The sequence below is a fragment of the Neoarthrinium moseri genome (assembly GCF_022829205.1).
Source record: "Neoarthrinium moseri strain CBS 164.80 chromosome Unknown scaffold16_Wmoseri_CBS_16480, whole genome shotgun sequence".
Taxonomy (NCBI): domain Eukaryota; kingdom Fungi; phylum Ascomycota; class Sordariomycetes; order Amphisphaeriales; family Apiosporaceae; genus Neoarthrinium; species Neoarthrinium moseri.
The window spans coordinates 355,118-379,097 of record NW_026055130.1 but is presented as its reverse complement, the minus strand read 5'-3'; the positions used below and the strand labels follow the sequence as shown (position 1 = coordinate 379,097).

The 23,980-nt window shown below is 54.1% G+C and overlaps 7 protein-coding genes across 7 annotated transcripts; 6 read left to right on the top strand and 1 right to left on the bottom strand.

Annotated features, from left to right (window-relative positions):
* Window positions 1-75: 75 nt before the first annotated feature.
* Window positions 76-2,114, top strand: JN550_005340 (uncharacterized protein; the record flags this gene model as incomplete). The annotated part of the gene is made up of 8 exons (XM_049316956.1): window positions 76-143; window positions 197-525; window positions 578-624; window positions 688-861; window positions 923-1,193; window positions 1,355-1,657; window positions 1,714-1,860; window positions 1,912-2,114. 8 exons carry the CDS (start codon window positions 76-78, stop codon window positions 2,112-2,114), a joined length of 1,542 nt encoding a protein of 513 aa, XP_049172756.1.
* Window positions 2,115-2,684: 570 nt separating this feature from the next.
* On the top strand, window positions 2,685-4,106 carry JN550_005339 (uncharacterized protein; the record flags this gene model as incomplete). The annotated part of the gene is made up of 1 exon (XM_049316955.1): window positions 2,685-4,106. One exon carries the CDS (start codon window positions 2,685-2,687, stop codon window positions 4,104-4,106), a length of 1,422 nt encoding a protein of 473 aa, XP_049172755.1.
* A 5,626-nt stretch (window positions 4,107-9,732) lies between these two features.
* On the top strand, window positions 9,733-13,885 carry JN550_005338 (uncharacterized protein; the record flags this gene model as incomplete). Its single annotated transcript, XM_049316954.1, has 4 exons — window positions 9,733-10,633; window positions 10,702-10,815; window positions 10,863-13,117; window positions 13,643-13,885. 4 exons carry the CDS (start codon window positions 9,733-9,735, stop codon window positions 13,883-13,885), a joined length of 3,513 nt encoding a protein of 1,170 aa, XP_049172754.1.
* Window positions 13,886-14,530: 645 nt separating this feature from the next.
* On the top strand, window positions 14,531-15,175 carry JN550_005337 (uncharacterized protein; the record flags this gene model as incomplete). Its single annotated transcript, XM_049316953.1, has 2 exons — window positions 14,531-14,709; window positions 14,773-15,175. 2 exons carry the CDS (start codon window positions 14,531-14,533, stop codon window positions 15,173-15,175), a joined length of 582 nt encoding a protein of 193 aa, XP_049172753.1.
* A 1,745-nt stretch (window positions 15,176-16,920) lies between these two features.
* JN550_005336 (uncharacterized protein) lies at window positions 16,921-18,277 on the top strand (the record flags this gene model as incomplete). The annotated part of the gene is made up of 3 exons (XM_049316952.1): window positions 16,921-17,019; window positions 17,117-17,270; window positions 17,337-18,277. 3 exons carry the CDS (start codon window positions 16,921-16,923, stop codon window positions 18,275-18,277), a joined length of 1,194 nt encoding a protein of 397 aa, XP_049172752.1.
* A 320-nt stretch (window positions 18,278-18,597) lies between these two features.
* On the bottom strand, window positions 18,598-20,052 carry JN550_005335 (uncharacterized protein; the record flags this gene model as incomplete). Its single annotated transcript, XM_049316951.1, has 1 exon — window positions 18,598-20,052. One exon carries the CDS (start codon window positions 20,050-20,052, stop codon window positions 18,598-18,600), a length of 1,455 nt encoding a protein of 484 aa, XP_049172751.1.
* Window positions 20,053-20,726: 674 nt separating this feature from the next.
* On the top strand, window positions 20,727-23,954 carry JN550_005334 (uncharacterized protein; the record flags this gene model as incomplete). Its single annotated transcript, XM_049316950.1, has 4 exons — window positions 20,727-20,836; window positions 20,900-21,997; window positions 22,046-22,898; window positions 22,959-23,954. The coding sequence occupies 4 exons, from the start codon at window positions 20,727-20,729 to the stop codon at window positions 23,952-23,954; spliced, it is 3,057 nt and encodes a 1,018-aa protein (XP_049172750.1).
* Window positions 23,955-23,980: the final 26 nt, after the last annotated feature.

Sequence of the window (23,980 nt, the reverse complement as noted above, 5' to 3'; positions counted from 1 at the left end):
CCCTCGTGGGTTTCTGCAACACTCTGCAACCTTTCGCCATTGTCTTGACTTGGCCCCAAAAAATATTGTTCAAGAATGACCATTCTGACTGGCCGTCCGCTCCACTGGGCAATCACTGCCGCAGCCGGTTGCGGCTTTCTACTGTGAGAAGACCTATCTGCATACACCTGCATCTTTCGTTGACAACCTGTGCAAGCTTTGGATATGACCAGGGTGTCATGTCCGGTCTTTTGACCGGAGCGGCTTTCACAGCCCAGTTTCCGGAAATCGATACCACCGCTGGAGCTGGCGGAAGCGCTTCGCTCCAGGGCACCGTAGTGGCCATCTATGAGATTGGGTGTTTCTTCGGTTCGATTCTTGCACTTGTATTCGGAGAGAAGATTGGTCGGAGGAAGACTATCATGGCAGGCTGTCTTGTGCTCTGCGTTGGTGGCGCGCTTCAGGCTTGCGCGTATTCCATCCCGCACATGATTGTGGGTCGCATCGTCGCTGGTTTGGGAAATGGTCTCAATACAAGCACAATTCGTATGCTCGCTCCTTTGATTCAAAAGAAGTACTTTCGCTTATGGACGTATAGCCGTTTGGCATTCCGAGTTGATGATGGCGCATAAGCGCGGAAAAGGGGTATGTCTGGAAGCGAACCACAAATCACAGTAAAAGGACATTACATTGCTAACTACAACACAGCTGAGCATCGAACTTGCTATCAACATCTTTGGTGTCATGACTGCATACTGGGTTGACTATGGGATGTCATACGTCGATAATGAATCGCAGTTCCGTTTTCCCTTGGCTCTTCAATGCCTTTTTGCGCTCCTAACGTTCGCCCTCATCATCTTACTGCCAGAGTCACCACGTTGGGTAGGTTTCTATATCACTGTGCTACATGAGAGATGAAAAAAATACTAATCACTCTTTACAGCTGATTGCACAAGACCGACACGATGAAGCGCGTTCAATCCTGCTGGCCTTACTTCCTGTCGTTAAGAACGTACAGACCGACGACGAACCGGTAAATCGAGAAATGAGTGAGATCCAGCACGCAATCGACGAGGAACGAGAGGCTGCCCATGGAAATTCTTACCGAGCACTGTTCAAGAATGGAGAACAGAAATTCTTTTACAGGACAATGCTGGGCATTGGAGGACAGTTTATGCAACAGCTTTCAGGGATAAATTTAATCACCTACGCAAGTATTCCGAATCTCCTATAATGCCTTGCGCTTTGCCTTGGCTTCATTCTATGAAAGTAGTCACTACGCGCTATGTCAAAATACGCGTGGTCAACGCTGCTTAACTATGCAGAGATGCTATAAGCTTTCGGCAATTTAGATGGCTAGGTTGCTAACTCTTAGTATTGCAGTACGCTCCCAGCATATTTCAAAACTCCGTGGGACTTTCGCACAACCTGTCCCTTCTGCTGGCTGGGTTCAATGGTGTTGCCTACTTTCTTTCTTCGCTGATCCCTATATGGATTATCGACCGTCTCGGTCGCCGAAAACTGATGCTGTTCGCTGCAGCAGGACAGGGTGCTTGTATGGCAATTTTGGCTGGCACTGTTCGCAATGGTTCTGCCCCCGCTGGTATTGTGGCGTCAATCATGCTCTTCATGTTCAACTTCTTCTTCGCAATCGGCTTGCTCGCCATTCCTTGGCTACGTGAGTAGACGAATGTAATGCTCCTAGGCCTTCGATCTGTCTGACACATGCTACAGTTCCCGCCGAATATGCACCCCTCGCCATCCGACAGCGAGCGGCGGCCCTCGCGTCAGCATCGAACTGGATCTTCACGTTCCTCGTTGTTGAGATCACTCCTGTCAGCATTAGCAATATCGGATGGCGTACATATGTCTATTTTTGCAGTATGACTCCTTCCCAGAAAAGTACTGGTACCTCGCTCACGTAACAATTAGTCTTTAACTTCTGTTTCCTGCCGCTCATCTACTTTTTCTACCCTGAGACACAGAACTTGTCTCTCGAGCAAATTGACAAGCTTTTCACAGGCGGCAAGGTTATGCTTCACTGGAAGCCGTCCATGGGCGATGCTGTCAACACCAACCGCTCTGAGCTGATAGAGAAGGTCGAAGGACAACATATCGAGAAATCTGGGGTATAGAAGCGCCTGGGGACAGTTATCTAAGACACAATTCAGGATAATATGGTCTCGGAACACTCAAATGCAAAAGACACGTCATTGGGGACTTCAAATCACACATTACTGTGACGGCACCGGGCCAATCATAGTGGGAGCACAGCGGTGTAGCCCATTAGCAAACCCTCGTGTATAAAAATTATGATGCACAATTAAGGTTCATCGCCTTGCCAATGATCCGAAAGCTGTCGGGGCTCGGGCATTTCGTCTCACGGGTGTTCGTACAGTAAGCGGGCCGACCCATCAACCCCGATCATACGATAAGAAAAGTGGTATGATATGGCCCAATAACTCAACCACCGGCGCGCTCGGCTGCACCACATGGTGAACGGCTAATGCATTCGAAGAGATAAGAAAATTGGAATCGTCTTTAGGTCGATTTTTAATCGATAGATTCCCATGCGGATACTTCGTAGGTTTCTTGTCGCAGTGTCCATCGCTATCGGGGCTGTTCTCCTGGGCATGCAATACAGCCCGCTCATTGCCCGCAATTTTCGCACACTGTCCAAAGCGATAGAACAAGCATTTCCCATCATGACACAAGCATCGCAGAAGCCGGTTATCGTGGTTGGGTCCGGCCTAGCCGGGCTGTCTGCAGCCTACGAAGCGCTCAAGGCCGGCGCGACAGTGCGGATGCTGGACCGCGCACCCAAACCCGGCGGCAACAGCATCAAGGCGTCGTCTGGCATCAATGGAGCCGGAACCCAGCACCAGCGAATAGCTGGTATCACGGAAGATGCACTCTTCTATGACGACACAGTGCGCTCGGCTGGACAGAGGTTCAGCAGTGCAGGGAGCAGCTCAGTGGTCGACAGGAAGGCATTGGTATCTTTACTCACAAGCCGCTCTTGCAGCGCGGTAGACTGGCTGGTAGAGGAGTTCGGTATCGACCTGGGCGTCGTTGCGCCTCTCGGGGGCCATTCCATCGCGCGGACGCACCGTGGAGCCAAGGGAACGCCTGGGTTCTCGATCGTCAGCGCTCTCCTCAAGAAGCTGGGCGACAGTCCTGAATTTCAGCTCACGAACGCAGCTGAAGTCTTGTCTCTGATCACAAATCAAAACGGTGCCGTAAGCGGTGTGCGCTACACCCATGAAGGTGAGACACATGAACTTCAAGGCGCTATCGTCTTCGCCGCAGGGGGGTTTGCTGGAGATGCAAAGGGCTTGCTAGCCAAGTACCGGCCAGATCTCACTGGGCTGCCGTCGACGAACGATGACAGACCTGGGGCGCACGGCATTCTAGAGGAGATCGGTGCAGAGTTTGTGGACATGGATAGTGTTCAAGTCCATCCGACAGGATTCGTGGATCCAAAGGAACCTGAGGCAAGGTACAAGTTCCTAGCCGCCGAAGCTTTGCGTGGCGAGGGTGGCATCTTGTTATCACATGAAGGAAAGCGCTTTGTCAACGAACTTGGAACCAGGGCACACGTCAGCGATGCAATCATGAAGATGCCTCGTCCGAGCAGCAAGAATAGCCGCCAGTGGGACGTGACGCTCCTCTTGGACCCTGGCGCATGCGAGGCTGCCCAAGGACATTTAGGGTTCTATATATTCAAGGGACTGATGGAGAAGAAGAAAGTCAAGGATCTCGAACCAACTGTTATCCAGGCAGTGGACGATTATGCGAGGGCCGTGGCATCCGGTGCAGATACCGCTTTCGGGAGAAAGTCGTTCGGCCATTGGACGCTGCAAGCCGGGGAGGGCAATCGGGAAGCAGAGGTCTGCATAGGCAGAGTGACACCTATTACGCATTTCACTATGGGTGGCGCAGCTTTCAATGAAGCAGCTCAGGTCTTGAGAATGGATAAGACACCTATCAAAGGACTTTGGGCGGCGGGCGAGATTACCGGAGGCATTCATGGAGACAATCGCCTGGGTGGGTCGTCTTTGCTGGAGTGTGTAGTATTTGGAAGAGTCGCTGGGTCGCAGGCTGCGAAGGCAGTGGTGGGAGTCTAAGTGGTTCAATGTGAGGCGCCTCAGATATGTTTGTACTTCTAGTGCGAAAAGAGAATGCTAGATGGGCCATGCGACGTATAGTATCCCATCGGGGACCACGACTAAGTATCGTACGACTTAACGAGTTTATGTTGGTCGTGAAAGAATATAATGGGACCTCTTGCATGCCAACAAAGGAAATATACATGTTTGCTTTGTCGGGATAACCACAAATTATCCAAGTCATTGAAGCAACGACTCTAGGTGTGGGCTTCTAAGTAGTTAGTATGATTGAATATTGGAGTTTGAACACCTGGAGGATCCTATAATTATAGAGACGGCGGCGAACACGAGCACAAGTTCGCTAGCTTATAATCGCAGAGTTATTGTTGTTGCTATAGAAAAAGATGTATGAAATCTGAAGATATTGAACTGGAGTGGTGCTCCAGGACTAGTAAGTGACGGTATCCGGCACTCCAGCCAACGTACCTGGTCTTTCCACGACACTATCGTTGAGTCCAACAATACTCTATGCTGAAGAGACGGACCCCAACTGATCAAGATGAATCAATTACAGGCCTGAGGATTGCATTAAACATCAACGTGAGTTGTATAAAAAAGACCAGAGTTTTATTCCCGCTTATAGTTGTATGCATTTTCCTTCAATTCTCAGTAGTGAGGCAGGAAAACACAAGGTAAGTTTTATTGAATTTTCAGTCTCGTAGGGCGGAAATCTGACGAAAAGTGGTCTTTTTTATATTGCGTAGGGTTATATCCTACGATGACTGGCATAGGGCTCGATTCTTCCGTTATCTTGAAATCCCACGATGGCTCTGCAATGTATTCAATGAACAAAAGTTTGTCTTCAGCCGGCATGATATAGCACAGCATTGTACTGTTTTGTATAGCAAAATATATACCAAGGTCAATTTTTGGCCCATTTAGATTGTAAACTCCTGCTGATATATGCCTCCATATAACGCGACCAAAAGTGTCAGAAACTAGTTCCGGCGGCAATGTAGGTATAGTGAGGGGCCGCCCTGTAGAACTTGTTCAACCTTGATAGCGCTCGATTCTTCCCTGTTTCCTTGCCTTACAACACCACGACTCTCAACTTCACAGAATGAGAACGACATTATGAATTGCGAATTACGGAGCACGCGTGTACTGCATCAATGGAAGGGCTTGCCTCGTGTGAATCGCAGCCTTGCCGTTGAGTCCTGGTCCTTGCTCTGCAGCTGACTCTGGTAGATAAGTGCATTCGCGACGGGAACGAAGATGACTGCTACATCCAGATAGCCTAGTCATCCTCCAAACGCCGTTTTAATGTCCTAGGTGTCTAGGTATTATGCGCCACCACCCAACCGGACCTAAAAAAATCCTGGAACTTCCTTCGTCGGCGCCTTGCCAATTCATAAGCGCTCACCATTTTCCATGCCACATGAATAACGAGTGCGGCACCCGTGGAGGCCTGAAGAGGCCCAAAGCTGGTGCTTCTTGGCTGGTCAGGGCTCAATCAATTGCCTGTTGAGATGGACCTCACTGGTCTGAGGTTACTCCCACCGGGGAATATCAAGACCTCTCTCTCTTGTTGCGTCTACTCCTCGTCTCTTGTCTCTCGCTCAAATGATAAAGTGGGCTACCGACGTTGCAGCTTCCAAAGACGGACATCGCCAATGTCGCAATTTGTTATGGTCAGTCGTCTCCATCACAACCCCGTCTCACCATCTTACGTTTCCGACTCAACACGCTCTAGACGCGCCATCTCCTGCCTGTGTGCCTCCAGATACCGCTCCATCTCCTCCTCTGTCAGTTCAGCAATTGTCTTACGACATTCCCCACCTCGATAGTTATCTGGCCATCCATACTTCTTAAAGATAGCCGAGTACGCCTAGGTTCAAGTTGATCAGCATTCTCTCTCACATACACAACTCGAAACGTCACTCACCACCATCTCCCTTGCCAACCACTTCTCCTCAAACTCACCCTGCTTCCACCACAGATCCTTCGTCCCCGCCACGACAATCACCCCGGGTTCCCCACCCCCCGGCACGCCCAACCATTCCATGCATCGAAACCTGTCGTTCCACTCCCGCAGCAGCTCCGCCACCGGCACCGTCGCCTCGTCGCACGCCTCCCGCCACACGCGCGGGTCATCCGAGGAATAGTGACCTTTGGGTGACGGGTACACATAGCCTTCGGCGCTGAACAGGCTCATGGTCCCGTCGAGCGTGTCGAGTATGTGGCAGGCGGCGCCACGATGTTGGTCCCACGTGAGCTGCACGGCTGTGAGGGGCAGCTGGAAACCCCAGTCGGATTGATGGTGGTTGTCGGCGAGCTGGGAGAGCCAAGGTGGGGGGTGGCGGGGGCGTGGCGGGAGGAGATGGTGGTGGTGACAGTCACATTCATTGCCTGGATTCGGTTCCGTCGTCGTGTAGTCGTCGGGTGCGTGTCCCACGAGCCTGTAGTCGATGACGCGAGCGTCGGGCGCGATGCGAGGCTGACTTGAACAGAGATAGGGCAGGTCTCTGAGCAGGCCGACGACCTGTTCAGTCTTATGGATGTTCCACTTGCCGAGTGCCTCCTTGGTGATGGACGGCCAGCCACCGGGCGGCGGGGTGTGGATGTGCTCGGGCGAGATGTGCGGAAGAGAGCGGTAGAAGGTCTCAATGGAGGCGATGACGGCAGGGGCCGAGTATGTTGCCGGTGAGTCGAGGCGGGGGTCTGGGGGGAGAGTTTCTAATGAAGACATGGTCGGCTGAGTAACTATGTGTTTTAGAGTTCTTGGATTTGTTTTCCTTCGGTTTTTTCTCTCTTCCTTTGTTGAACATAAAATAATTCTTGGTCAATCCCCCCCCCCCCCCCCCCCCCCCCCCTGGGTGAGACTGGATTTGGGGTTTGATCCTGCGTGAGACGAATACCGCTTTGAAGCCCCTACCACCAATGGGACGGGTTGTCTCCCGGCTGAGGGTGACCGGAAAGTACGGAACAATGTCGTGGAACCAAGCACGTCTAATTGAAGATGCTTAATGTCTTGAATTTTATGACTAAATTCGAATCATATCTCAGACCGGGTCGGTATAATGAAACCCTGATAGTCTACAGACTTGCTCTCCTCACCCCGACACTGGACACTGCAACACAGTACCACTCCTGCGCCCAAAGCAGCGTCCCACAGTTCGCCCCGTTAGCACCCAGTACGGTATTCCAGGCATACAGCTGCGCGGGCGTGATTCCATTCCGCTTAGCAAACGCCTCGCACCCGTCCCCTGCTATCGCCTGCGCGTACTTTGTGCAATTGGCCGCGATGCCCGTCTGCGTCGGCCCCGGTGCTGTGACCGGATCCTGCGTCTTGGTCCCGATGCAGTAGTACTCGCTCGCCCACAACGCCGTCGTGCACTCCTCACCATTGGGCCCCAGTACGGGGTTCCACGCATACAGCTGGCTAGGCTGGATCCCGTGCGACGTGGCAAATGCATAGCACGCGTCGCCCACCACGGCGCTGGCAAAGTTGTTGCAGTTGGCGACCAGTCCGTCCTGCGTGGGGCTTGGGACGCCGACCCCGCTAGTGGCAGAGCCGCCGGCGCCGACGGTACTGGTCACCGTGGTGGTCGGGGTGACAACGCCGCCGGCTCCGCCGCGCTGCTGGTTGCCGGCGTCGGCATCGGTGCCGAGTGGGGGTGCGGGGAGGACAAAAGTGCCGTTGCTGCCGGGGGAGCTGACGCAGACATACTGGGCCTCGGTCAAGCTGTCGCACAGTCCGAGAACGTAAGGATTCCATTTCTGAAACTGCACCTTGGTGATGTTGCCGGCAACACCCGCAGCCAGCGAAGCACAGCTGTCCCCGGCCTTCACCTGCTTGAGTTGGCACGGCTGGGGAAGACAGGCAGTGCTTCTCACTGTGCACTGGTCGCTGTTCGTGTACCACAGCAGGGCCCCGGTGCTGACGCCGTACAGGGCAGACAAGTCATCGCACGTCAGAGATCCTGCTGGAATCGCCTGCCCCGCACACGTAGTTGTGGGCGCGGCTGTGCTTGACGTCGTTGTCGTGCTGCCCAGATTGAGCGAAGTGAGCGGCGGCGCCGTGTCGTACGTGGTCGGAAGCCGCATGGTAAAATCGGGGCGCGTTTTGTTGCACACGTCCTGTATGTCCAGCAGTTGGTCGGCGAGGTAATCAGAGTGATCTGAGTCTGGCAGGTAATTGGACGTGACGCGCGTGTAGAGCATGTCGATGAAGCAGTCATTGCAGAGCTGTTGTGCAACTTGTTTAGCGGGCAATTAGCTAGCACTCCATGCTCACGGTTGACTCACAATCTCATCGGGGTAGAGGTTCGCCATCCGGATGCTGCTCTCCGGGATGTCTGTCACATTCCCTGCGCAGGTGGGATCCGTGGGGTTTGCATCGCAGTCTGCTCGCAGAATGTCCAAGCCCACCCATTCCTGGGATTCTGTCAGGCACCAGTCAAAGTCATCCGACCTGATAATTACATCTCAGTCAATCTGCGCCTCTCTGCCCGATCCATGTCTGTAATTGGGAAGACATCTCACCATGACTCGAGACAAGCCACACCCAGGCTCTCAACATATCGCTCCGTCACCGTCCAAATCGGTACGAGCTTGCCGTATGCGGTGAAGTACTGTTCGTCACAGGCTGCCGCGCTGTCCATGTTCCAGTTGGTGACTGATAGGGAGCAGTTGTTGTCGCACAGAGCGGTCAAGTTGTCATCAGTCCACCAGTAGTTTTCTAGAGACGCCGTCATCTGCAGCAGGGTCTGGTCGCATTCCGGCAGCGTTTCATTGCTTCACGGGGTAGGTTAGCCGCAAGTCTGTCAACGCGGCAAGGAATCGCCTCACAGAGCTTGTACACATGCTGTGGTGATGTTCAGGGCTGCGGCCAATTTGGCTTGGTCAACGCCTGGATACAGGTTGAAAGCCAGTAATGGCGATGCCAGCAGTACCCATAGCAATGCAGAAAGTGGAAATGCCATCTTGAGGACCTGGTGTGTGCTTGAGGAATTGAAAATGCTACCCCCTGGAGTCGTTCATGGGCGTGGACGTGGACGTCTGAGGGGAAGACAAGATCCTCAACCGTGGCGTCGATATTCATGATATCCCACAAATCTAACTTCAAATTAGGTGGTCATTGTGAGATGGTCAGCCCTCGATGGCCTTAGACAGGTGTTGTTCGGTTGGTTGCACATGGTTTGACCGGTTAAAGTGAAGGTGAGATATTGAGCTTACACAGCATATCTAACGGTTTCTTGCATACCATAATGAATCCTTATAGGATATTCTCGTTTTGGGTAAATGCTGGATTAGGAAGGTGTGTATGAAAGCACGTTTCTATTCGACGGTCCAGGTTTACTGTAACCGTTCAGTGGGGCGTGAGACATCACCTACTATAGGTAAGCTTACAGGAACGGGGGTAGTTTCCACCGAAGCTATCACAGGATGGTCTCGGCCACGGTTGATTCGTGCAAGAGATCAATCTTTCAATGGTCAGTGTCATGCTTGGTATGGCACTGTCCTGATATAGGGACCGCCCTCATCCATCCCTGGTGTGCGGCAGGCACGACGTCGAGAAAACAGTACTCGTCACTCTCAGCTGTTTCTCGCTTCAATTTCCGACTTCAAAATATTCAGCAACATGTTCAGCAATCCATTGCTACTCTGGCTTTTGCACCTTCTTCCAGTCGGTGCAAGTCCGATTAATGCAGCATTCAATTTGACGTTGTCTGCATTGTCGCCGCCGGGCCTGCTCAACCTCAAGGATCGCGCCCTCCCAACCGGCACATGCAACGCGCAGACTCCTTGTGAGAATGCGGCCTGCTGTGGAGGGAATAACAACAATCTCTGTGGCTACTCCCCGGGCGAATGCGGGACGGGAAACTGCACATCCAACTGCGACGCCAAAGCCGAATGCGGCCAGTATGGCAAGGAGGGAAAGCAGCAATGTCCGCTCGGCGTGTGCTGTTCTCAATTTGGATTCTGCGGCTCGACTTCTGAATTTTGCGACAAGGGCTGCCAGTCGGACTTTGGTGGCTGTGGAGACGTGAAGAGGCCGTCATGCTCGGGCAATTCTATCGGCAAGCGCACTGTTGGCTACTATGAGGCATGGAGTAACACGCGCAAGTGCCAGAGCGTGTCCCCCGAAGACCTGAACCTCAACGGGTTTACACACATCAACTTTGCCTTTGCATTTTTCGATCCCGCCTCGTTTGCCATCGCGCCCATGGACGGCAAGACAGGGGAGCTGTACAGCCGTTTTACCGCTCTCAAGGACAAGTACTCGGGCCTCGAGACCTGGATCTCGGTGGGAGGATGGTCATTTACTGATCCGGGCCCGACACGTACAGCATTCAGTGACATGACGAGCAAGGCCTCGAATCGCAAAGCCTTTATCCAGGGTCTGATCTCCTTTATGGAGCACTACGGCTTTACTGGGGTGGACCTCGACTGGGAGTATCCGCAAGCAGATGACCGCGGCGGTGTGACTGCCGACACGGCAAACTATGTGTCCTTGGTCAAGGAGCTGAGGGAGGCATTTGGTATGGCTTGCATCTACTTCTCCATCAAAAGTCGAACTAGAACGGAACCACTGACCATGTTGCCGAAGGGACCCGGTATGGAATCTCAATGACGCTACCTACCTCCTATTGGTACCTCCAGCACTTTGATTTGGCCAACATCCAGCCACACATTGACTGGTTTAGTCTCATGGCCTATGACTGTAAGTAATACCCTCGGCGTCTTGGCTCATAACTAATTTGAATCTAGTGCATGGCACCTGGGATGCTCAGTCCAAATTCGTTGGCCCATACTTGGCGCCTCATACCAATGTGACAGAGATTGACCTGGGCCTGGATCTTCTCTGGCGCGCCGGTGTTAAGCCCGAGAAGGTTATTCTTGGAATGGGGTGGTACGGACGAAGCTTCACGCTTGTCGATGGCTCCTGCAACGAGCCCAATGGTGTATGCCAGTTTAATGGCGGTGCAGAGGCCGGAGAATGTTCCAACGCTAGCGGCATCCTGGACCTTCAAGAGATTGAGGACATTATCAGCTATAACGACCTCAAGCCGGTTTGGGATAAGAAGGCTGCCGTGAAGTGGATCACATGGAACGACAACCAGTGGGTGTCGTACGATGATGAAGACACCTTTGATCAGAAGCGCAAGTTTGCAAACTCGAGATGTCTCGGCGGGACTATGGTTTGGGCCATCGACCAGCGTGACCAGGGCGCTGATAACGGACTGGCTCCAGCACCCGGCATTACTACAGGAGACCAGCAAGACGCAAAGCAGATGAGTGATGACCTGGCCGCCGGTGTAACGTGTTATTCGACTGGATGCGGCGAGAGTTGCAAAGAGGGGACCAACGAGGTCGCCCAAATGAACGGTCAGCCGGGAATGTTGTCTGCAAAAGATAGATGCCCGGCAAATAAGTATCGGTCACTGTGCTGTCAAGATGGGACTACTATGGGAACTTGCCAGTGGCGCGGCTATCGAGGCGTCGGCTTGTCATGTATGGGCGGTTGCGACGATGGCGAGACCGAGGTTGTGCAGGACACAAACCATCGTGATAAAAAGGGCGATCAGACATGCACGGGCGGCATACAGTCGTACTGCTGCAAGGACTTCAGGCCGGCGCCCACCAAGGAAGAACTCGCAGACAGAGCAAAGGAAGCCGCAGAGGAAGCCGCCGAGGCCGCAGCCGAACAGGCAGCCCTGGATATTGCGGCCAAGGTGTTTTGCAGGGTAGCCGTACCCGCCCTACTCGCACCCCTCGAGTTGATTGAGGCAGCTATACCCATCATCGGGGAGATCCTCGATATTGCCGAAATTGCGGCGACTCCGGCACTAATTCAGCTCTGCGTCAAGGGCGTGGAGAAAGAGGGTAAAGCCGTCTTCAAGGTATTTGGAAAGGAGCACTCCATCACATGGGACAAGCCCTCCAAGAAAGCAGACCGTCCCCCAAAAACAAACTCCAAACCGAATACATCGTCGTGTCCCGCCAACGCCAAGCGTGCCGACAATGCTGGGGGCTGTAGGAAACGAAAGCGCACCGTTTCCATGACAAAGGTCACAACAGAGATTGCGATGGCACCCCACGACATGGGAGTCATCAATTGCAACCAATGGGCCCAGCCATGCCTCAACTACCGCTCCATCATCAATCACTACCAGCAATACGAGACCATTACATGCCCCTATAAGCGAGGTGGCAAGGACCGGCCGGTCGTCGCGCAATTCAACAGAGAGCGGAACACGATGGCCTGGGATGGCATTATCGGGGTAGCCGACACGTGCTCGCCCGATGAGTTCCCACCCGCGGTGTTGGCTCCCTTCAACGACGGCTACGGGGATCTCACCAGCATGGCCGACAAATGGCCCGCGGCAAGGGCCAAGATGTCAGCACGGCCGCCGACCGTGGCCGGTCAGATGGTGCGCTACATCAACTCCAAGTCCAACTCGGCCGCCGGTAAGATCTTTGACAAGTGCCGCAACGTCCCGGCGTACGAGGTGGGACACACGGCTACCTCGGAGCAAGACCCCGGCGGCGATAACCCACCGACGGAATGGCACTTTTCCCAGATAACCTATCACCGCTCGGCCTTCACCCTGAACTTTGCTGGCCTCAACATCCCGGCCGACGATGGTATCCCCGACAATGAGTGCGTGCCCACGGTCAACGGGAGGAGAAGGCCGGGCTACGCGCTTCTGAACGGCGACCAGTGGTTTGGCGCCAACCAAGCCGAGGCTCAAGTCACGCAGTACTGGCCCGGCGGCCCTGCCGCGTTTCCTGCCAATGCAAAGCGGGAGTGGGACGAGCAGGTGGGATTGATTGTCGTGGGCCTCAATGACACGCGGCGTGCCAGTCCGGAGGAGCTGCGTGATCTGCTTGGGTTCGAAGAATGCCAGGATGACGCGTGCTCGCGAGAGATAGAAGCTCTTAGAGCATTAGCCCGGTCCGTGAGTCCTGCCAGTGGTGGTGAGAATGAGCTTCCGCATGTGTCGTTGGCGGAGCCGACACCGGTCAGTTCCTTGGATGGGCTAGGGCGTGATGCCTGGGAAACGCAGCATAGGCCGGGTTCTCGGTTGGACCCAGATATGCCCCTGGAGACAGACGGGTTTAGAGACATGTGATTGATAGAATCTGGGTAGCTTCAAGATCTTCAACGAATCTGGGCGTGTTTTTAATATTAAAATATATTATTTTCATTAATTGTTTTGTAGAATTTGGTCCACTTGCTTTACTTTTATGTAACAAATTATTATATAAATTATAATATACTATTTATTAAATAAATGGGCAACAGTGGTCTGTGTTAACGGGTAGGAATTATCTGAGTTTTACGGCACTTGTTATAAACGACACTTCATCCTGATGTGGGGGTTAGTTCCTGCTGCTCTAGCATCTCCGCGCTCTCAGCCTCATTCAAAACCCCTGCTTTTGCACCAACATCCTCGATCCGCGAGTGACTTCCACTAAAGGGCCTTAGGAGGCATATCGGTATTAGTTCGTCCGCCGTATGATGACTCTTTTCTAACTGTTACCAGCGCTCCGATTGTGGACTATTCTACAATGTGGAGGCCTTTCTGGAACGCCTGACTCAAACGAGGCTGGCTGGCCTATGCGAGAATCCGACCGGCTACGGTGCTATTGCCTGCGACAATCTGCCTACCTGCGAGTTCTACTGGGCGGTGGCCGTTGCGCTGTTCCTGTGGTACGCTCCAGACGTTTTGATATGGGCGTGTGATACCTACGTCCACTTGAGCCGCCGTTCTCATCGTCCAGCCTAACTAGCCTACTCTCATTACTGTATCTCGGACGCCCGGCAGAATCCAGCGGTGGAGTAGCTGGGCCCACACAAGGCCCGGATATTCAGTCCTCAGTTCTAGGCATGGAATGATGCTGCAACTTTAACTTCATGATAGAAAGAATGTAATTTCTTGCCATAGGGTTTGGCACCGCCACATATGTATTCAATGGTTAGAAAACCGATAGGGTTGTATTCGTGTCTCAGGTTTAAGCAGTGGAATCAGTGACATTACACCTAATCAAGAATACGTGGTATTGAAATCACCTAGCCTCATAACTGGTATTGTATAATCATTTGCGCAGCCAGAAAGCATATGCTCCTAACTCAACATCCAGCGTATAATCTGCTTCCAGAGGCAGGGACTCCCAAGAGGATGGGGCATGTATCAGTTCATCCTACAAGACTCGGCCCATCTGGAGTGGATCATGAAGGCATAGCAATGTCTCCTAGCTTCATTTGATCACGACGAGATTCAGAGTACAGCAAGAAGCCAGACGGCTTACGATGTATAAAAGGTAACGGAACAGATCACCAAATACGTGGTTGTTAATTCCGTGACCCATCGTCTTGCGAGCTTCGCATCTCCAAAGTCCCTCACTTCTTGACCTTTCCCGTGGCTTCCACGATGCACAATCTCAGGATTGCCACCCTCGGCCTTGTAGCTAGCGCGGCAATACCTGCCATGGCTTGGCCCCCCGTCCACGAGCGATCCGAATCTGCCGTTGACCATGGTACTCTCCAGAACACGAAAAGCTTCTACTACGAGCTGTCCTTTGATGGTAACACATGGGAAGAGATTGTCAAGTAATAGACGCATGACTGGGACGCCATCGCTGCGGAGGACGCGGAACTCGCAGCCGTCGATAGGAACGAGGCACCGGCGTCGACCGACCTCGGACCGGTGGCCCGGCAAGGCATCTGCTCAGCCATGACAGGCTTCGCCCAGATCCTCTGCGCCAACATACCGACCCGGGAGGCGTGGTGGGCGGCCGGCGGCGCCATGGCCATCTGGTACGCCACCGACGTCCTGGTCAAGTGGACCGATGCCATCGCCCACGTCATCGTCACGGCTCGCAGCCTGCAGGAGATGAAGTCGGCGCAGAACCTGGGCGTTAGGAGCCTTGCCTCCGTGCTAGCTAAGATGGACCTGGGTAGCCTCGATGCGCGATCCGCCAGCGACGACGAGGATGCCGAGATGGCCCTGCTGAACGACTACATCTACGAGGACTCGACTGGCATCATCCACTACCAAGGGACCAAGCCACATTGACGGCCAGCGAGAAGGCTCTCGCGCACCGGGGCCTCGTCGGCCGGCAGACGAGAGACTACAGCATCGCCATCCAGGCGACAGCGCTGACCTCGGCCAGCACTATCGCCTGGCAGTCGTGTGTCGCCAGCATGACCAAGTGGCACGTCAACCGGGCGACGGAGAGGAACCGATTCAAGTGCGTGCCCGTCTACTACTGGGGCAGCTGGAAGGTTGCGCCGCACGTCAACATCAATCACGGACGGAACAACAACGGAGAGTATGGCGAGTGCTGCGACTTTTGATCGAGCTGAGTAGGTGAGGCGCTACTGGATGTCGGGTCTTATACTGTGGTCCACGTGGTTGCTATGACGAAACACATATGTACGTGCTATTGGTCCGGCACGGCTCGTGTTGTGTGGAAGTATTTGGCTTTATCACGTTAGACGAATAAGGTAAAAACGAGATTCAAACATTCGTTACTCGTACACCTTTACACAATGTTAAGTTATGGCCTCAAGAGGAACCTTGGAACGGCGATTGTCCTGCTGATGTAATGACGGAAGTCAATAGTTGTCGCGCTAATCGGAGGCGTTTCAAGTGAGGCTAATAATCCGTTTAAACAGCACCCAAATCGCTCGCCCCCAACCCAGATTTCCCACGTGAGTTCGTGGAGTAACTCCGTACGCTGCAGAATAGTCACATTGTTCTTGACAAGGCTTCGCCCCCTTGATTTATTGAAGGGCCAACCCATCGCTGGAACGAGGAGTCTCAAGACGGCCGCCGGCGATAAGCCAGCAAGTGCTAGTGGTCCGCCGTCGCCGTGCTGGACATGACAGTCTGTCGCATCAAATGAATTGGGCCCTTGGGGTGAGCCCGGGCACGAGACCTCGGGTGAACACGAAGCGCCATTCCGAGGCGAGGGCGGACAGGGATGGGCACAGTCTGGACGGGGCCAACCTGGTGGTACCTGCTTTTCTCCCGTCCCAAGCAGCCAAGCAGCCAAGGTCCGTCTCTCGCCTGCAAGCACCTGGGTTGGCAGGAGACCTCAGTCACTGTGCAGTGAAGCTGGGGCTGGTTGCCGGGTGGCCAGGCGAGAAGCTGCCCAGGTGTGGCTGGCAACGATTGGCTCTCGCCGGCCTGCACGCGCCTCAGCGGCCGACGTAACGGGCAATAAGCGGGGCATATCTCTTGCTGGTCTCGTCACAAGTCTGACCGAGAGCCCTGGAGGTTTGTCCCGGTGGCTTGCCGGGGCTTGCAGGGGGGGCCGGCCATTGCTGCTACGGAAGGCAGCAGCGCCATCTCCCATCCTCCCGCATCGTACAACGTGCGACGTGCAACGTGCAACGCAAGCTGGCTGTGGCCTAGGTTGGGGGGTGTGGTGCCCTGGGTGCCTTGGGTGCTCGGGTGCTTGGCTGCTTGGTTGCTTGGTTGGGTTTTAGGGTGGTCTGTCTGGTGGTCTCGTGGCACAACACCCGCTAACTTATCAGTTCGCAGTGGGGCCTGGCGCCTCCTCCCCCAGCTTTCGGAGCTCCCAGCCCAGCCCAGCCCAGTAGTCCCCATTCACTGCCCATTCGTCATACCCTCCCTCCTAGCAACCGGAGCTTCCACCCTCTCTTCCCATCCTCATCATCACACACCCGCACTCAACACCAAGGCGTCGTGTGGTCATCGTTTTATCCAGCTTCATCCATCTCCTCCCCGAACCTCTCTCTCTCTGTGTCTTTAGTCCCCGTTTCGCATTCTCCCCGGTTCAGAGTTCGCCCAGCATGAAGGGAGCTCTGCTTACAGCAGCTGCGCTGCTTGGAGCCGCTGAGGCCGGCGTCCACAAGATGAAGCTCCAGAAGATCCCGCTGTCGGAGCAGCTGGTTCGTCGCCCCCCTTCCCCATCGCCGTCCGCATCCCCGTGGCGCGCGCGTCGCATCGTGAGCCAGAATATGTGCTGACCACCCTCACCCTCGACAGGAGACCATGCCCATCGAGTACCAGATGAAGGGCCTTGGCCAGAAGTACATGGGCGGCCGACCCCAGGCTCACGCCGAGGCCATGTTCAAGGCCGGCTCGGTCAGCGCCGAGAAGGACCACATCGTCCCCATCACCAACTTCATGAACGCCCAGTGTACGTAGATGCCATTACCCCGTCTCATACCGCCCTTGATCGCCTGCTGACCCGTTCTCCCCCCAGACTTCTCCGACATCACCATCGGAACACCTCCCCAGGAGTTCAAGGTCATCCTCGACACCGGCAGCTCCAACCTCTGGGTTCCCTCCCAGTCCTGCGGCAGCATCGCCTGCTACCTCCACTCCAAGTACGACTCGTCGGCCTCGTCCACCTACAAGAAGAACGGCACCGAGTTTGAGATCCGCTATGGATCCGGCAGCATGACCGGCTTCGTCTCCCAGGACACTCTCACCATCGGTGACCTCACCATCAAGAAGCAGGACTTTGCTGAGGCCACCACCGAGCCTGGCTTGGCCTTCGCCTTCGGCCGCTTCGACGGCATCCTGGGCATGGGCTTCGACCGTCTCTCGGTCAACGGCATCGTCCCCCCCTTCTACCAGATGGTCAACCAGGGCCTCATCGACGAGCCCGTCTTCGCCTTCTACTTGTCCAGTGAGAACGGCGGCTCCGACTCCGAGGTTATCTTCGGCGGCGTCGACAAGGACCACTACACCGGCAAGATCACCGAGATCCCCCTGCGCCGCAAGGCCTACTGGGAGGTCGACCTCGACTCCATCTCGTTCGGTGACTCGACTGCCGAGCTCGAGAACACTGGTGTCATTCTCGACACTGGCACCTCCTTGATTGCTCTGCCCTCCGACCTGGCCGAGCTCCTCAACAAGGAGATCGGCGCCAAGAAGAGCTTCAACGGCCAGTACACCGTCGACTGCTCTGTCCGCGACAGCCTGCCCGATGTCAGCTTCAAGCTCAGCGGCTACGACTTCTCCATTACCCCCTATGACTACATCCTCGAGGTCCAGGGCAGCTGTATCTCTACCTTCATGGGCATGGACATCCCCGCCCCCACCGGCCCTCTGGCCATTCTGGGTGATGCTTTCCTGCGAAAGTGGTACTCCATCTACGACCTGGGCAAGGGCACTGTCGGCCTTGCCAAGGCCAAATAAGCGACTCCTCTTTGTAACGACATGCGATGACGATTTGTTGCCTCGAGAAGACTGCAAATGCATGAGGCTTTCAGTGGGACAAGGCGTGGTGTGAGCGTGAGATGGGCGGGGCTACTTGGGAATCGATGCATACGAGTCCGCTGTCGGGCTTTTTCCTTATTCGAATGTTTGGAACCTAATGCTCCTGGTTACTGGCCGTCGTTGAGATCAGGCTTCTTGTAAACTAACTACATCAGCACCACAATACTATTTCCTTGCACTCATGAGTTGTCCTCCATCGTTAAAGTGATAGGCATGCTTCTAACATAAAGCCGTATTTTTTAGTTGCGATCCAACTCACCAAGATCTCTCTTCGATTCAAGTGTCTTGTTAGAAAACGGCCTCGAGCTTCTTAGGTGGCCCCAGTAATTATACCACTCCAACGCCTTCTTGAAGTCAAGTCCGGGAATTCCATGGTCCATGTACTTGCGCAATTCCGTTTTCCATTCCATATCCACGGCATCATCCACATCATGTGTGTGAACCCATTCCCACCAAACCGGGTAGAACCCACTGGCCGCAAAGTCTACAAGGCCAACAAATTTCCCGTCCTTCACGATAATGTTGCTGGCCGTCAGATCCCCGTGCGTGAACACATACGGGCCCATCCGAGGCACGCGGTCCTTCAGGAGCTGGGTCTCCTCCCGGTACCGAATTCCCTCAAGTGGCGGCACCTCTCTCGCATCGAGCGTGCGCGCCACGGTATCCCAGACAGCCTGATCCGAGACATACGGCCCAACGGGTTCGTCGTGCTGCCATCCAAAGAAAGCTCCCGTGTTCATCAGCGGCCCGCCGTCCACCCCGGCCACCGCGTCGCTGGTTATCTTGCGCATCTCGCGCAGCCACCCTGCGACCGCCCGGGCGACCCCTGAACGCTCCTCCGGTCCGAGCCCGGCCCAGGCCGCCGCCAGCGTATGCCCGGGCACTCGCGACATCAGGAGGAACGCCGCGTCCCCGTCACCGCCGTCGCCCCTTCGCTCTTCTTCGTTTTTGTCTACGGCTTCCTCCCTCCAGCTAGCCAGCACCTCGGGCACCGCCACCGCCACCGTGCCGGACGACACCGCGGCCCGGGCGAACGCCAGGTTGCGCGCCTCGTACGCCAGCTGCCCGCGGTCACCCTCCCGCTCCTTGAGCACCGACTTCCCACCTAGCGCCCACACCGCCTGCGGCGCGGTACGCGACGTTGAGAGCAGCTTGATGTGGCCCCGGTAGGATGACCGCCGCCCCCGGGCCGCCGGCCCCGCGTTGCAGACGGCGCAGTGGCCCGTTGCTGCGCCATCGGGCGGTGTGGTCGAGATGGATGCGCTGCGGCCGGGTGAGCGACTGGGGGGCGATCTGACGGTCTGGGGCCAGTAGTCCTCGGGCTCGCCGTCCAGGTCGGAGGAAGGAGGGGACGGCGAGGGGCAGTGGGACGAGGCGGAAGAGGACGACGAGTCGTCGTCGAAGGCGCTCTCCGTGTTGATCGTCTTCTTGACCAGCTCGTCCGTCCAGGGCTGTGAGGCGGGCTGCGTTGTCATTGTCGTTGTCGTGGCTCGTGACCCGGGTCTCCGCCGCAGGCCCAGCGGGACCAGGCCCTCGCTCTCCGGGGTCGGCGCCAGGATCCGGATCACGGGTGCCACGGACGGCGGAGTGGGCGCTCTGGGTGGCGGGTCTGTCCAGGCGTCTGGCTCGTCCGAGGGCGTGTTCTGCGGTGGAAGGGGATAGGGGGTCGGTTTGGAAGATTTGGACGGGGGCATTTTTGGGTCATCTAGGGCGCGCAATGGTAAGGTGAGGTGCTGGGTTGGGGTTAGTGTTCATGGTGATTATCTGTTTCCCTCGAGTCGCGCTATGTGATCTGGACTTGTGCCGATGAACTTGTCTCTTTGTGATGTGATTCCCATTGTCATAGACGGTTATGATGTGCTCGTTTGGCTTCACGGAACAAAGATGAACAGTAGCTGACATGGACAACTTGACGCTTGCGGCATTGTGATCCTATAGCCGCTGGCGCTCTCTAATTCTATAAGCGGTTTAGTCTCTTAGCATAGACTGAAGTACTATCGAGGGATGACTAATGATTGAGTCGGTATATAGTAGTAGGAGATGTGATTATTTAGGATGAAACCCGTGGTATTGCCTGCAACTCGCCCTACTGGCGAGGGGTGGAAAGTCAAAAGTAAGGATGCTTGTAATTTGATCTACTGCACCCACGTCCAATTGACATTGAATTATGCGGCATCACGTAGCTGTTTTCAGCTGAATGCATGTGAAGCCTGCGTCTCACTCTTGACCAATAATGTACACCGCTAGGATGCTCCTTGCGGGGACTGGCGCGACAGAGCATAGCCTTCCTTGATTTCATCATTTCCATCGTCAGCTCTGACTACAACAAAAGAATGACACTGGCCACTCTGATCACTGTTGCATCAGAATGAGTTTTGGTTTCAGCGTGGGGGATTTTCTAGCCATCATCGAGCTCTCGATGAGAGTTCGGAAGGAATTTGCAGACGCCCCGGCCCAGTTCCACGCCGTATCTGCCGAGTAGGTTCATCCGGCTTATCAAGTTATCATCAAATACCTGTTCATCACTGACCGTAGTTGCAGGATTCGGAGTCTCTCGATAGTTCTTCAGGATGTCGATGCCTTCCTGTCACATCAGAGCATCAATGGGTCACAGTTAGAGGCACTCAAGGAAGTCGCCAGCAGCTGCCGCACCGTACTTGGCGATCTGGCGAAGCTCCTCAGCAGATATATGTCCTTGAATGTGCAGGGCCAGGGTGTTAAACGTAAGGTCATAAGAGCCTGGAAACGCCTCGAATGGGAGCCTAGAGATGTCTGTGAGCTCAGGAGTCGCATCACATCGAACATCGTGCTTCTCAATTCTCTCGTTCATGGGATTAGCCGAGATAATACTGTCTACTTGGTACACGTCCAAGAGAAACGCGAGCATCAGGAGATCCTCGACTGGCTCACCAGCGTGGATTATGCGGCTCAGCAAAGCGACTTTCTTGGACGTCGACAGGCAGGAACAGGTCAATGGTTCTTGAAATCTCCACAGTATGAAGCATGGGCTTCTAACAGAGGCCAGAGCCTCTTTTGCCCCGGTATACCCGGAGCCGGGAAAACGATACTTGCCTCTGTCGCTGTTAACGACCTTGCCAGCCAACTCTCTTCAGACCTATCTTTCGGCCTGTGCTACATATTCTGCAACTTCCGCCAAAATAGCGAACAGAGTTTTGGCAATATAATGCTGAGCCTGCTCAGACAGCTAAACCAATATACACATTCGTTACCCCAGGCCGTGATCAACCTCTATGGCAGGCATCAAGGCAAACATACGAAACCTTCAACATCTGAGATATGCGACGCCGTGGAAAGAGTTATATTGACCAAATCTCGAACATTCATCGTCATAGATGCACTAGATGAACTACAAATATCTGATGGAAGCAGATCAAAGTTGATATCGGCGCTATTCAATTTAAGAGACAAGTTCAGCGCCAACATCTTGGTAACGTCCCGATTCACACCTGATATCAGCCAAAGCTTTGAAGGCAGTCCATCTTTAGAGATTTCTGCAAGCTATGCGGACATATTGACGTACTTGGATGAACAAATTCCTTATCTTTCTGTGGTTATCTCGGGCAACCCTGCGCTTTGCAACGATGTGAAGCACTGTATAGCTGAAAGCGTGAGCGGAATGTAAGGCGTCCAAATATCAGTAGATTGATAATTTACTGACACCCGAAGGTTTCTTCTTGCTCAGCTTTACCTCGATTCGTTGAGGGGCAAGCGATCCCCAAAGGCAGTACGAGCTGCCTTGGGAAGCATATCCAATAAGATACCTGGGAACGATGCAATACATGTTGCATATCGCGATGCTATGGATCGGATTTATCGACAAATGCGCGACCAGACAGACCTTGCTATGGAAGTGCTATTGTGGATCACCTGCGCAAGAAGACCACTGTCTGTCATAGAGCTTCAGCAGGCCCTGGCTGTTGAACTCAATGAGGCAGCATTCGACGAAGAAAACCTGACAAACATTCAAGAAATCGTGTCAGTTTGTTATGGGCTTGTCACTGTTGATACGGAGAGTAATATTGTACGGTTGGTTCATTATACTGCGCAACAATTCTTCGAGCAAACCCAGAAAGAATGGTTCCCTGCCGCAGACGAGCACATCACGAAAGTATGCATTACCTACCTCTCATACAAAGTCTTCGAAGAAGGACCTTGTAAGAGTAGACAGGAACTGAAGAACCGACTTAGCTCCTATCCACTCTACGAGTACGCAACCGCCTTCTGGGGGTTCCATGCCCAAATGGCAAACATGGTGATTGAGTTCCTCAATTTTCTACAAAATGAGCCGAGGCTTGAATCGGCTACTCAAGCATTGAGCATCATGTTGATTAGATCAGGGCCACCCATAGCACACGATACCGGACTAAAGGTGAGAACTGCTACTGGCCTACACATGGCAGCTCACTTTGGGTTCGAAGAAGCAGTCAGCAGACTCCTCGAGCTTTATAATCCTGACACCCGAGATAGCGATGGCTATACACCTCTTCACTGGGCAACCGCTGTATCTCGTCAAACTGTTGTACGAATACTTATAGAAAAGGGGGCAAGTCTCGAAGTGAAAGGGCTTCACGGGGCGCAGCCCCTCTCCATCGCCGCCTTGAACGAAGATTATGATCTAGTCCACTTTTTCCTAGAGAAAGGCGCCGATGTCAATGCAGCTGACGATGACGGGGTGACAGCGCTTATGTATGCTGCTAAATATGGTTCCGCGGATGTGGTACGGCTTCTCATTCAGCGAGGTGCACATGTGAACGCAACGAACGACCGTGGACAGACAGCCCTTGCACTCAGAACCACCAGCGACAAGATACTCACAGCTCTTCTTGAAAACGGCGCCGATCCAAATATTGCCAGCGTAAGAGGTACCACGCCGTTGATGAATGCTGCCCGGGACGGTGCAATCTCGTCGGTGAGGCAGCTGATAGAATATCGGGCCGACGTTCACGCCAAAACTGATGAAGGCTTCACGGCACTGGCCTACGCCGCCGAGTTCGGCAGATTGGATACAGTCAGCCTACTTCTTGAGTGCAATGCGGACCCAAACTCACAGGATAACATGGGCCGTCCACCTGTATTCTACGCCGTAGTAGGAGGGCACGAGGGCACTGCAGCCCTCCTTCTTTGTTGCCCCAACGTTGATGTCACTATAAAAGATGTCTACGGCAACACTGTACTCTCGGTCGCTGCAAGATTAGGTTGCGTCGGGACAGTAGTCACACTTCTTTCCTTGCTTGATATTGAACCTAATCCGCGAGACCAGTTTGGACGAACGCCGCTGTGGTGGGCTCGGTATCAGGGACATGATCGGATTGTTACACTTTTGACTGCAGCTTCGCCGAGTGCCAATGACGAACACGGGTCCGTGGCTATTGCTGCTCATCCAAGTAGTCATCTTCAGGGTTATTCATTGTACTGCGATGCATGTCTGCTTCCCATTCCGGAGGAAGAGTCATATTACAGGTGCAGGCTGTGCAATGGAGGAAACTTTGACATCTGTGTCTCTTGCCGAGACCTTGGCGCAGACTGCTTGAACAGCTTACACAGTTTGGTGGCCACGACAAAGCGTTATGAGTAGTGCCGCAGAAATGTGGTTCGAAATGC